The 13,570-nt window shown below is 41.4% G+C and overlaps 1 protein-coding gene across 5 annotated transcripts in view; it reads right to left on the bottom strand.

Moving 5' to 3' along the window:
- Positions 1 to 13,570, bottom strand: part of SYTL4 (synaptotagmin like 4) — a 49,883-nt gene that overhangs the window by 10,611 nt on the left and 25,702 nt on the right. For all 5 annotated transcript variants that reach the window (XM_027838358.1, XM_027838375.1, XM_027838385.1 and 2 more), the window contains 4 exons: positions 10,956 to 11,054; positions 4,285 to 4,463; positions 3,916 to 4,018; positions 3,187 to 3,348 (listed from right to left, as the gene is read on the bottom strand). In XM_027838358.1, coding sequence (XP_027694159.1) covers positions 3,187 to 3,348; positions 3,916 to 4,018; positions 4,285 to 4,463; positions 10,956 to 11,054 — 543 coding nt within the window. The remainder of the gene's footprint in view (positions 1 to 3,186; positions 3,349 to 3,915; positions 4,019 to 4,284; positions 4,464 to 10,955; positions 11,055 to 13,570) is intronic.

Below are 13,570 nucleotides of genomic sequence, written 5' to 3'. Positions count from 1 at the left end.
GAAGGAAGGAAGGAAGGAAGGAAGGAAGGAAGGAAGGAAGGAAGGAAAGAAGGAAGGAAGGAAGGAAGGAAGGAAGGAAAGAAGGGTTCTGTATCCTGTAAAGCTCCTCAATTTGTTATTTCCTTGTCTGTAAAATGCCAGGGTGGGACAAGATGATATGGAAGGGCTCTTCCAGCTCTGGAGTTATATTATAGTCTGTAGTAACAGACAGTGAAGCTGATGAAGTAAGAAAAATGCAAATGCCCTGAATCCTATGATAATCTACAGGTGAATCTGAATTGCTACCCACAATTAAAGCAAACAAACTTGTTTTGCATGTAAACCTTTAAAAAAATGGTACTTAAAAAAAAAACTAAAAGGCGATAGGTATATGGGCATATGATTCTGAAATTAAAGTTATTTTTAACATGTGAAAAGTTAAAAAAAAAAAAGTTGTCTGGACCTGGGTCCTAGCTGCTGATATAACCCTAACCAGCCAATTCTCTTCCCCCCTCTTCATCCCAAACTCATCATTTTATAGTAGAAATATGAAGAGGGCATGAAGGAAAAAAGAAAAGGGGAGTGTTGTATCAGTGAATGTAATCCTTCTACCCAAGAAAAGCTTTTTTAAAAAAAAAAATGAGGCGGGGCAACTAGATGGCACAATGGATAGAGCACTGGCCCTGAAGTCAGGAGGACCTGAGTTCAAATCTGGCTTCAGACCAAACACTTGACACTTATTAGCTGTGTGACCCTGGGCAAGTCACTTAACCCCATTGCCTAGCCAAAAAAAAAAAAAAAAATGAGGTAAATGACACCACCAGGGAAAACTTAATTCAAGGTAAAGTTGGCAAAACTTCTTTGGACAAGATATATATAGTCAATACAGTCATGAATCCAAATTTGGATTTCCAAAGCATCATCAATCAGTTAGATATTTATATACTTATTATTAAATTAAGAAGCAGCATGATATAGTATAGTCTTGGAGTCAGGAAAACCTGGGATCAAGTCCTGCCTTTGAAACATACTGGCTATGTGTCTCTGAGCAAGTCACATAAGCTCTCTGAGCCCTACGCAGCTCTCTTAACACTGTAAGCTACTTTAGGACCAAAGAAAATATAGAGAACATTACAAAATGTAAAATAGATAATTTTGATTATATAAAATTAAAAGGTTTTTGTATAAACAAAACCAATGCAACCAAAATTATAAGGAAAGCAAAAAAAGGGACAAAAATTTTGCAACAAGTATCTCTGATGAAAGCCTCATTTCTCAAGTATGTAGTAAAAATACAAGTCATTCCCTAATTGATAAATGATCAAAGGATATGAACAGGCAGTTTTCAGACAAAGAAATCAAAGCTATCTATAGTCATATTTTAAAATGCTCTAAATCACTATTGATTAGAGAAATGCAAATTAAAACAACTCTGAGGTACCGCCTCATGTCAATCAGATGACTAATATGACAAAAAAAAGGAAAACGTTGGATGTTGGAGGGGATGTGGGAAAACTGGGACACTAATACACTGTTGGTAGAGTTGTGAATTGATCCAGCCATTCTGGAGAGCAATTTGGAACTACACCCAAAGGGCTATAAAGCTAACCCTAAGCCTAACCCTTTGATCCAGCAATACCACGGCTAGGTCTATATCCCAAAGACATCCAAAAAAAAGGGAAAAGGACCTATTTGTACAAAAATATTTATAGCAGCTCTTTTTGTGGTGGCTAAGAAATGGAAATCAAAGGGATGCCCATCAATTGGGGAATGACTAAACAAGTTGTGATATATAATTGTAATGGAATATTATTGTGCAGTAAGAAATAACAAGCAGGATGAGTTCAGAAAAACTTGGAAAGATTTACATGAACTGATATATAGTGAAGTGAACAGAACTAGGAGAATGTTGTACACAGTAACAGCAATATTGTTTGATGAAGAACTGTGAATGACTTAGCTATCCTCAATGATATAATGATCCAAGATAATCCCAAAGGACAAATGATGAAGCATACTATCTGCCTCCAGAGAAATAACTGATATTGTTTGAATACAGATTGAAGCATTCTATTTTTTATTTTCTTACTTTCATTTTTTTCTTTTGTTTGAGTCTTCTTACACTACATGACTAATAAGGAAATGTTTTACATAATTACACATGTATAACCTATATCTGATTGCTTACTGTCTTGAGGAGGGATAGAATTTGGAGCTCAAAACTTTAAATAAAAATTATTTTTAAAAATTGAAAAAAAAAAAAAGACTGTAAGTTTTATAACCAATCTGCATCAGTAGAAGGCATTTCCCCACACAGAGGAAATCACAGGTCTGGTCCCAAAAAAAAGAATTTAAAAAAATCTTTTTTTACAATTTCTGCCACTGTAGTCTAACAGAAAACCCAATTTGTCAAGAGGTAACTGTAGGCCCCGGCGGGGGGCGGGGGTGCGCATGTGCGTGCACACGAAACCATAAGTACATATAGAAACCAGAAGGGGGCAGGAGAACCCTGCCAACTACATTCAAAAGAATGAGCAACATCTGGTTAGGAGGTCCTGGAAGTTCAAATCAAGACCTAGCGGATTTGAGACACAAGCAGTCTCTATTGAGTTGCTTCTCACAAAGCTGAAAACCAAGTGGGCAACCATTGTTTGGGGAAATGCTGAATAAATTGTGAGATAGGAATATCATGGAATATAACTGTGTGGTAAGAAATGACAAATACGAGGAAATCAGAGAATCATGAGAAGACCCATATGAACTGATACAGAGTGAAGGAAGTGGAAGCAGGAAAGTGAGAGGAAAAGATGACTACAATAATTACGTAGCATGACTACAATAATGCAGATAGAAAGAATACTATGATGAAACGGGATGCCGTGAAATTGTAATGCTCCATCCTGGCCCTGAAGAAGAGATGAAGAAATGTAGCTCTCTTCACCTTAGAGTGGAGGGGCGTGGGGTGGGTGGGGAGAGGAACTATGGGTGAGGAATGTGTACTCTCTCAGAAATGGCCACTGTGTCAGCTGGTTTTGCCTGTTTCTCTTGGTTCTGAGGAAAGGATGGATGGATGCATGGATGGATGTATAGATGGTTGGGGTGTGGAGTGGGAGGAGTATATGAATATAATATAGAAAGAAAAAGTTTCAATAAAATTTTCATTTAAAAAACAAACAAGATGCTATTGAGAGTGGGAAGTAGCCATACCTTTCCATGCAAGGGGAGCCACTGATCAAGAGGCCTGTCAAGCTTCCAGGAATTCATGTTGAGCTCAGCCTCTCCCAGGAAAGTGTTGCGGCCCAAACGGCCATGGTGCCAGACAGAGAATTGTAAGACCCTCTGAGACAGCAGGGATTTGGGGATCTCATACTGTGGAAAACAGCACAGATGCCCAGGGTCAAGGGGAGCAGAGATGTGGAGCCCTATCCACACAGGGCAAGGATTCTAGAACTAGTCACCCCAGGGGAGCCTCAGCCTCAGCCAATCCAAAAAGGCAATGAATGGCCTCTCCTTTCTGCCCAGACCTGGGTTACTAATTATAAGGGCATGCCCACTCTTTCAGTTTCTTTGTGCTAAGACCTAATTCCTCCCCCCTTCCCTCTCTCACACAGCTACCACATCCCCAAGGGAAGACCTAGCACAGAACTGATTATTTATCTCTGAGTTGGGAGGGAGGCCTCCAGACCTTGAACAGTGAAGGAGCCCATTACCCCAAGTGACTGATCAAGTGAAACCTGGGGCCATCTGGGTCTCTACTTCCCAACAGCCCCAGGCATCTGGGAAGTATTCTCTCCTCCCTCTCAGGCCACAGTCTGGGCAGCTATGTGCCCTCCCTCAGTGTTTGTGCAGGCACTGAGGTGACCCATTCAGGTACAAGTGAGATGCCACAGATAGGAGCCTGAAATGCCATCTGCCCCGGTAGTGGGGGGTACTCACTCGGAAAATCTCATCAAACATTGGGTTGACAGTGCCTTGTTTGACGCTGGTTTTGCGTTTCCCCTGTCGGGATTTGTCAGGCAGGAGGTAAGTCTTCACATACCTGGAGAACATTGCAAATGCCAGTTGCTTCACTGGGGTCTCCTCCAAATCCCTCACCTACTGCTCCTACACACACACACACACACACACACACACACACACACACACTCAAAGCATGAAATGTCCCCTTGCTGTTGCTCCAGCACTTCCATACCCTTACTCCTTGACCCCAGTACCCTTCAGCTCTCCCTCCTCAGCCCCTGGCTCTGGGGGGGAGGGGCTCTCCCTCACCCTAGGCACTCAGAGTCAAGTTTGGGCAGCACTCACGGGTTTGAGCGCTTCTTGATGTCATCAGCAAACGCCAGCTGGCGGCACTCCTTCACATGGACCAGCAGGGTCTGGGAGGGCTGCTCATACTTCAGGGAGATGGCAATCTCACCCGTTATCAAGATGTTACTGACTTCACCAGCCTCACTGTAGATGCTCACCATGCTGCCCAGTGTGCTCTGGAGAGAATAAAGCCCAACTATGCCATAGAGTTCCTGTCTGGGGAGCCTCGATGCTGTCCCACAGGTCCCTCTAGAACTAACCCCACAGGAAAGGCCCAGAAAGCTTGGCAGTAAACCTTGCCATGAGCACCATGAGCCAGGAGTTAGGAACAGTGCACGTATGCTAGGCAACTCACGCTGAAACAGGGGTTCTTGGCCTGAAGGCCACAGAAAGACTTCCGGGGTGGAGGGTCAGTGAACTCAGAGGGGGAAAAAATTCTATCTTGATTTTCACTATCTTCTAGCTAAAATTGAGCATTTCCTTCAATCACTTTAAAACATTTTAAAATGTCAATTAGGTACTTTGTAGATGACCTAGGCTGTTTGCTTTTCAGAGAATACTAGATTTAGAGATGAAAGAGACCTCAGAGGTCATATTATCCAATCCCCTCCTTTTAAAGATGAAGAAACTGAGGCCCAGAGAGGTTCAGTGACTTGTTCAAGGTCTCGCAGAGAGAAAATGGTAAAATCCAAATCTGACCTGAGAGCCCTCCATTCCTGCCCATCCTTACACCTCTTGTGCATGTCCTCCTTGTAGATCCCCATAAAGTGGGGAGTTAAGGGGGGTCTACTCAACATATGGAAGGCCTCTTTATACATCTCTTAACATCATGTAGAAACTACGGAACACATGACATGGGCTACTATCCATTGTTTTCCTTTTCCCGGTAGGCTTTTGTGCATTTCTTTACTTACCTCCACCTTGGCTATGGGGACAGAGAGAAGAAATGAAGTTCAAACTACTCAGTTCTTGCTCCATGCCAGGGGCAGGTCTTTTGTTCCTGAGTCACCACAGCCAAAGTGGCAGTCTATTGCCGCTAAGCCTCTATGCCTGGATGAGCCAGTTATTAGAAAGCAGACACAGCCTGCCATCTAGACTGAACATTCTCGCCTGGTAGAACCTGCCAGAGCTTGTCGTCCTTGGCACAGCCCGTGAGAACTCATGGTACCCTCAACACTACAAGTTCCCAAAGGCCAGGCCAGAGGAGTTTGAGCTCTGGGGCTTCTGCTATGTCAAACAGAAGGCCATCTTTTTAACCTTGATATTCTTCTGGCAAGGCTCTGTGGCTGGGAATCACAAAATACCACTTTCTTCAAGGACTCAAACTTGTAGGACACCCAAGGAGTACTGGAAAGACCCACGCAAGGTAGAAAGAGGATTTAGCACACTGTGAGCAAAGACCTGGATACCCAAAGCAACACATGAGATTTCTTTAAAAATACGTGAGCTCCCAAGAGGAGGCCAGCTGGTGCTGGAGAGAGCACGAGGGATGACGGAAACACTTGCCCAGGGTCACATGGTTAGCAGAAGAAGAATCTGAAACTAGGTCTTCCAAACTCCAAGAGCAGCATTCTATCCACTATACCACACTGCCTCTCAAAAAGCAAATGGGCCCATTCAAAAAGAAAAGACATATGAAAGACTCATGTAAATAAAATTATAAAATACTCTTTCAGGGTTACCAAAATAAAAATGATGATACTACCGAAATAATGCTATATCAAACTACCAAGAAGGTTACATTATAGAACTAGGTAAAATAACAACAGAATTCATTTGGAGAAACAAAAGGTCTAGAATCACAGGAGAAATGAGGGGGAAAAAAGTAGGAATGAAGGGATGAATACCCCATCCAGACTTCAAAGTATATGAAAATCATTTGCTACTGGTTTAAAAAAAATAGAATAGGACACCTAGGTGACACTGCAGTGGATAGAGAGCCAGGCCTGGAGTCAGAAAGACTCAACTTCATGAGTTCAAATCTGGTCTCAAACACTTACTAGCTGGGTGGCCCTAGGCAAGTCACTTAACCCCGTTTGCCTTAGTTTCCTCATATGTAAATCGAGCTGGAGAAGAAAATGGCAAATCATTTCAGTATCTTTGCCAAGAAAACCCCAAATGGGGTCACGAAGAGTCAGACATGACTGAAAAACGACTCAACCAAAACATAGAAAAGTTCATCACTGACACAGACTAGATTGGCAAGAATCAGAAACAAAGTCCAAAGCAAGCCCAGAGGTGAAAAAAAACAAGAAGAGAAATTACTGGAGCAAGGACTCCCAATTCCACGAGAACTGCTAGGAAGCAAGTAATGAATCAAAAAACCACAACCAAACACTAAAAAAGGGCATTTAGCGTTTAATGAAGCATTTAGAAAAACCTATGGAAGAAAGTTCTGAGGGATTCACAAACCAGCAGGGCAGCTTTGAAACTAATGTGGTAAATTGTATGTTTTGTTTTTAACCCAGATTGTGTATAATAGAGATGCATGTGCTCAATACAATCTTCCCCCTCTCCCCTCGTTCTTTTTTGTATATAGAAGTGTTCCAATTTGTTGTTTTTTTTTTGTCTTCCCCATTAGAACATTAAGCTCCCTACCTGTAGGAATTGTTTCATTCTTTGTACTTGTAGCCTCAATGCCTAGCACAGTGCTTGCCTGACACATGGTAGGCACACAACAAGTAGGCTTGTTGATTGATTCAACAAGTGATTGTTGAAAATCGGAAAGCACCTTAGCAGAAATTAGTTTTAAACCAGTATGTTATACCATATACCACAGTAAGCCCCAAATGGATATATGACCTATGCATAAAAGGTCACATTATGATAAAGTTAGATAATGGAAGGAGGCATCTTGCAAAACTCTGGCTAGGGGAAGAATTCTTAACCACACAAGGAATGGAGATGATCATAAAAGAGAAAATGAAAAAATACAACTTCATAAAACTAAAAATATCTTACACAAATAAAATCAATGCACGTGTCCATGAGGTGAAAATATTTTCATCAAATACTTCTGATAAAAGTCTACTTTCGATGATATGTTGGGAACTCATAGAAATACATAAAACTTTCTACAACAGACAAGTGGGCAAAAAATATGAACAAATAGTTTTCAAAAGAAGAATTTCAAACTACCAACAATCACAAGAAAGACTGTTCCAAATCACTAATAAGAAAAGTAAACATTAAAAAATAACCCTAAGGTTTCACTGCACACCTGTAAAAACAGCAAACATCACAAAAGATTGAAATAGTCAGTGTTGGTGGGGATTTAGAAAGACAAGCAGCATTGCATGAATTGATTGATCTAACTATTCTTCAACATTTTGGCATTATGCTTTTAAAAAGTCACCAAACCATTTATGCCTTTTGTCCCAGAGATCCCACACTGGCCATATGTTCCCAAGGAAATCAAAGACAGAATGAAAGATCCCATATACACCAAAATATTCAAACAAACACAGAATGAATGTAGGTAGAAGTGAATGTCTATTGATTAGGGAATGGCTGAACAAACCACATGATCCGTGAATTTAATTTAGATGTAATTTCTTATTATGCTGTAAGAAACAACTATGAGGAAGTCAAAGAATCATGAGACTTTGATGGAAAATGCTATCCACATCCAAAGAAAGAACTATGGAATTGGAATGCAGATCGAAGCACACTATTTCCTATTTTTTATGTTGTGTTTTGTGTCCTCTTTCTGGTGGTTCCTCCTATTGGTTCTGATTTTTCTTTACAACATGACTAACATGAAAATATGTTTAATAGGAATGTATATGTAAAGCCTATATCAGATCGCGTGCCATCTTGGGGAGGGAGGGGGAGAAAAAATTTAAACTCGAAAGCTTATGGAAGTGGAAAAAAAAGAATCATGAGACTTGTTTAAACCGCTGCAAAGTGAAGTAGGCAAAACCAGGAAAATAATTTACACCAAGATAAGACTACCCCACAAATGGAAAGAGCTTTAAAAACAAAGCTGAACACTGGGTAACTATGATGCCCAGCTTGGCCTTGGAGGAAAGCTGAAGAAATGCACCTCCCTCCTTTTGTGGGAGAGTAGGGGGACCAGGGGTACAGAATGGTGCATGTCTAGTCACACATAAAATAGAGGACATGGTGTGGGATCAGTGGTAAAGAGAAAATGAATCAGCCAAGAGTATGATTACAAGCCTGATACATAGTAGGTGCTCAATAACCTCATCATCACACCACAGGGTGTGTGTGAACTTTGATATATTCATAATGTATATGAGTTATGTTAAGAAATAAAAAATGAGGGGCAGCTAGGTGGCGAGTGGATAGAACACCAGCCCTGGATTCAGGAGGACCTGAGTTCAAATCCGGCCTCAGACACATAACACTTACTAGCCATGTGACCCTGGGCAAGTCACTTAACCCCATTGCCTAACCAAAAAAAAAAAAGAAAGAAAGAAAGAAAGAAAGAAAGAAAGAAAGGAAGGAAGGAAGGAAGGAAGGAAGGAAGGAAGGAAGAAAGAAAGAAAGGAAGGAAGGAAGGAAGGAAGGAAGGAAGGAAGGAAGGAAGGAAGGAAGGAAGGAAGGAAGAAAATGAGAAAGATTTTAAGAAAGAAATTGAGAGAAGGAACAGATAGAGGAGAGTTAGTATTCTGGGCCCAGAGCAAGTAGCTGAAGGCCACCTAGGTTGCCAGTACTATCTTCAGTCTTCCCTCTCCTGGTGGTACCCTCTGCTCTTCCCCATGAACTCTACTACTTAATCTTAGGAGAGAAAATTACTGTGGTATTGCCTCAGATTTGGCCTCCCCATTCCAGGACATCTTCCACACAGCTGCCAAAGTGATTTTTCCTAAAGCACAGGTCTGACCATGTCACCCTTCTACTCAGTAAACTTCAGTGGCTATCTATTGACCCTGAGATCACATATCTTAGCACTTCTTAATTTCTATTTTTGTTAAGTTTTATAATGTACACAATTAGGAGCACAATAGCATAAGTATAATTTATAAAGAAGTAAATATACACACATTAGGGAGACAGGCTCAAATATTTTTTTTTTTGTAATGGAGCACACAGTCATAAAAGTCTGGTGCTTCCTGGTCTAATAATAATAAAAGTTAGCATTTATCTAGTGGTTTAAGGTTTGCAGAGCACTGTCTTGACATAGTATCTTGTTATATCCTCACTATTTCTCTGCAAGGCAGATGCTATTATTATCTCCATTTTACAGATGAGGAAACTGAGGCTGAGAGAGATTAAGTGCTAGTAGATGTCTGAGGCAGAATTTGAACTCAGGTTTGGACTCTGAGTCCAGAGCTCTACCCACTGAGTCACCTAGTTGCCCACAGAATAGCATGGGAAACTTTATTAAAATGCCTTGCTGAAATCTAGGCAAACTACAACCTGTTCTTGATGAAGTCTTGCTGGCTCTTGACAGTCACTGCTTCTCTTCTGAGATATTCTCCAGCTAGCTCTTTGATGATCTGCTCTAGAATTTGGCCAGGAATCACAGTCAGGTTCCCTAGCATATAGTTTTCAAGACTCTTCTCTTCAATTTTTTGAAGATCAGGACATTTATTATTATTGCTATTATCATTATTATTAATAGCTAGCATTCGCCGAGTGCTTTCAGGTTGGCAGTGGTCCCTTCTCCAATCCTGTGGTCCCTCTCCCACTGTCTATGACAGAGGCTCAGTGATAACACCCAAAGACACAGTCAGCTGAGCCAGATGGCTTGAATCTCCCAAGGGCAAGCTCAGGGTTTTCTTATCACCCTCCTGATCTTGGCAATCGAGTCCTTGCTTAAGTCCTTTTTCCTCTGTCCTTTCTAGGCCAACTGACGTTACCAGAACAGTTCTGAGGATTACGAGCTGGCTGTAATGAACTGGGATCTCACTCATTTGGGTAGTTGTTGTCGTTTTGCCTTGTGCCAGAAGGGAGAATTTGGTTAATGCTTTCAAGGCCATGATACAAAATTGTCCCAGCCCCCATTACTTAAGGTAAGAGGCTCCCTTCCAACCTCACCCAGGGGCACAGTAGGATGAAGCTTAGGAACCTGCCTAGGCCTGTCTCAAGCAGCTAAAGCTTAGGTCCCAGAATCCCTCAGGCAATGGCTTCGGGGGGGCCATATCATCCAGTCCAAACTTGACCAGGAAACTCCCTTCACAAGATGGAAGAAAAGTAGGATCTCCCCAGAGAAAGAAGCCCCTCCATCCCCTGAAGCAGATCATGCCACTGTTGGACAGCTCTGCTTCGGAAGGAAAAGCTTCTTGGTATCAAGCATGACTTTGCCTCTCTACAGCCTCCATCTTTTGTCCTAGCTCTGCCCTTTGGGGCCAAGTAGACATGTCTAATCCCTCTTCCAAGTGACAGCCCTTCAATCCTTGACCACAGCTATCATTACCTATGTTCCCCTGACCCAAAGCCATCTCTTCTCCAGGCTAAATATCGCTGCTATCTCCAACCCATTCTCCTCCGCATGACCTCGAGACCCTTCGCCAACCTGATCACCCTCCTCTGGAGGCTCTCCAACTCATCCTTCCTGAAATGTGGCCCCAAGTATCAGTGAGCCTGTGCATTTGCCTTCCCTTCCATGGAACAGGGTTGGTTCCCCCAGATCTCTCCTCAGTCCTAGGAAAGAGATCTCTCCCTCCCTGGAGTGTAGTTACAAAACCAAGCTGACTCACCCAGGAAGAGCCACTGCGCAGACTGCTTCTTGCTGTTTTCTGCCGATGGATTTCTACCAGGCTATCAATGTCTTCTTCTTCCTCCTCCTCCTCTTCCTCCTGGAAGTATAAAGAGGTCTGTTAGGCTCAGGGACAAAGGCAAGATTCTGGAATATCAGTGGTCAAGTTTCTTCTCTAAAGAAACCTCAGTCAATTGCAAAGCTGTGACATTTGTATTATACCCACTTCACCTACATCACAGGTTACTAAAGAGGTCACCTCTTCAGAGTTGCTCTCCAGGCTTCTGAGGGGAAGGACCTAAGGGCAACACACCAGATGTGCCCACGAGCTAGAAATCTCTTCCTCTTAAGTACAACTCTCTGTTTTCCTTAAAGACCCAGGAAACTAGGGGTGCAGAATGTTGCCCTCAGTTGTGGTCACCATGCCAGTCGACTTTGCTTACCTCTTTTTCTTTGTATACAAGGATGTCATACCCCAAATGACCATGATTGTAAAAACAAAAGGCATCAGTAAAACAAGAAAGCTTGGGAGGAGAGGGAATCTCTTCCCCTGATTGGTGATATTTCAATCAACCAACATGTATTTGAGGTAAGTATTAGAGAGACAAGACCACACACACATACAGTGTAATACAGTTCACATAATCATAGACTTGGAGCAGGAAGGGATCATCTAGTCCACCTTTCCCTCATTTTACAGATGACAAAGCTGAGGCCCAGAAAGGTGAAATGCCTTATGAAAGAGACAGGATTTGAACCCAGTGTTCTTTCCCCTGGATTATGATGTAGAATCAAGCTTGAGATTGAGTACTCAAGACCACGCTGTCCCCAAGCTCAGACAAGGTGAAGGGTACTGTTGCCTAGGAAGTCAGGAGAGGTCAGGGAGCCAGAGGTGGGTGGACAGGTGGTTGGTTCCAAAAAAGCCCCAAAAACAGGTGGTACTAAGCAAGAAACAAGATGTTCGAATTCAAAATGAGAATAATATTTGAGGAGATGTATGATTCATTGTGAGATTAGTGCATCTGGGGTGATAGGAATTAGGAGCTGGTTTTGCCTCTGCTGTCTCAGGCATATACAAAGCTGTCTCACACATGTGAATCGACAACTGGACTTTGGAGATTTGCAAGAACAGAGAGCTGGGTTTTGCCTTTCATCAAGGATTAATAAGTCTGGGAAATCTGAGAAGTGTGAGCTCACACAGTACTAATCGCTAAAGGTCAACTCCACATACAAAACAAAAGCCCAAATGTCACCCAGCAGAAGTAAAAAACTGGAAACCAAGTGGGTGCCCATCGATTGAGGAATGGCTGAATGAACTGTGGTACCTTAATATAATGGAAGATTATTGTGTTGTGAGACATAACGATTATGAGTTGCACAGATCTGGCAATGACTGATTTTTGATGATCAGAGGCTTCAATAAAACTTGAGGTCGGGTTTTTGTTTTTACATCCCTAGCATCCACCACCAAGCTTGGAACATAGTATACTATAGGAACTTAATAAATGCTTGTTGGATTGTATCTGTGTGCCTGCTTTTCCACAGCTCATCCAACGATATTTTGTCTTTGTAATTTTTGCTAATTTTCTGTGTATGAGTTGCAACCTAAAAGTTGCTTTAATTTGCATTTTTATTGATGATCTACATCATTTTTACAAGGTTGTAGACATTTTGCAATTCTTCTGGAAACTTTCGTCATAATCTGTCTACTATTATTATCAGGAAATTGCCTGAGGTCAGATATTTTCGTAAACTCCCTAGAGACAGCTTAAATCTGAAACTTAACAATAATGCTTTGTGCAAATTTTTCCCTCCACGTTATGATTTCTCTTCATATTTTACCTGGATTGATTTTATTCATGCAAAAGCTTTTAAAACTTTATTCAACTGAACTTGTCAATTTTGTCTGTCATGACAAACTTATTTTGTTAACAATTCTCTCTGCAAAATATATTTAGTATGATTGTACATGTATAGCCTATATCCAATTGCTTGCCATCTTGAGGAGGGGAGAAAAAAAATTTGGAACTCAAAATCTTATAAAAGTGAATGTTGAAAACTATCTTGACATGTAATTGGAAAAAATAAAATACTGTTAAGTAGAAAAAATAAAAATAAACAATTCTTTCCGCAGCCATGGTACTTCTTCTATTCTCCCCAATTTTTTCAGATGTGCTGTGACCTTTTACGTTCACATATGCATGTACGATCGATGTTTACTGTGCTGTATATAGTGAGACTCTGATGTAAACTTAATCTCTACCAAACGTTTTCCTAGTTTTTCCAACAATTAATTAATATCTTCTTGGGTTCATTGAATGCTGGGCCACTATGTTCTATGGCTTCCATTTCTGTTTTAGCTGAATGAATTCAATTTTTAAAACAGTACCAAAGAGTTTTGATGATGACTATTTTATAGTCATAGGCAGCAAGGTGGCACAGTGGATATGCAGCGCCAGACCTGTAGTCAGGAAGACTCATCTTCCTGAGTTCAAATCTGGTGTCAGACACACTTACTAGCCGTGTGACCCTGGTCAAGTCACTTAATTCTGATTGCCTCAGTTTCCTCATCTGTAAAATAAGCTGGAAAGGAAATGGCAAACCACTCCAGTATCT

The sequence above is a fragment of the Vombatus ursinus genome, unplaced genomic scaffold (assembly GCF_900497805.2).
Source record: "Vombatus ursinus unplaced genomic scaffold, bare-nosed wombat genome assembly UNPS02004577.1, whole genome shotgun sequence".
NCBI lineage: Eukaryota > Metazoa > Chordata > Mammalia > Diprotodontia > Vombatidae > Vombatus > Vombatus ursinus.
This window is presented reverse-complemented; position numbering and strand designations above follow the sequence as displayed.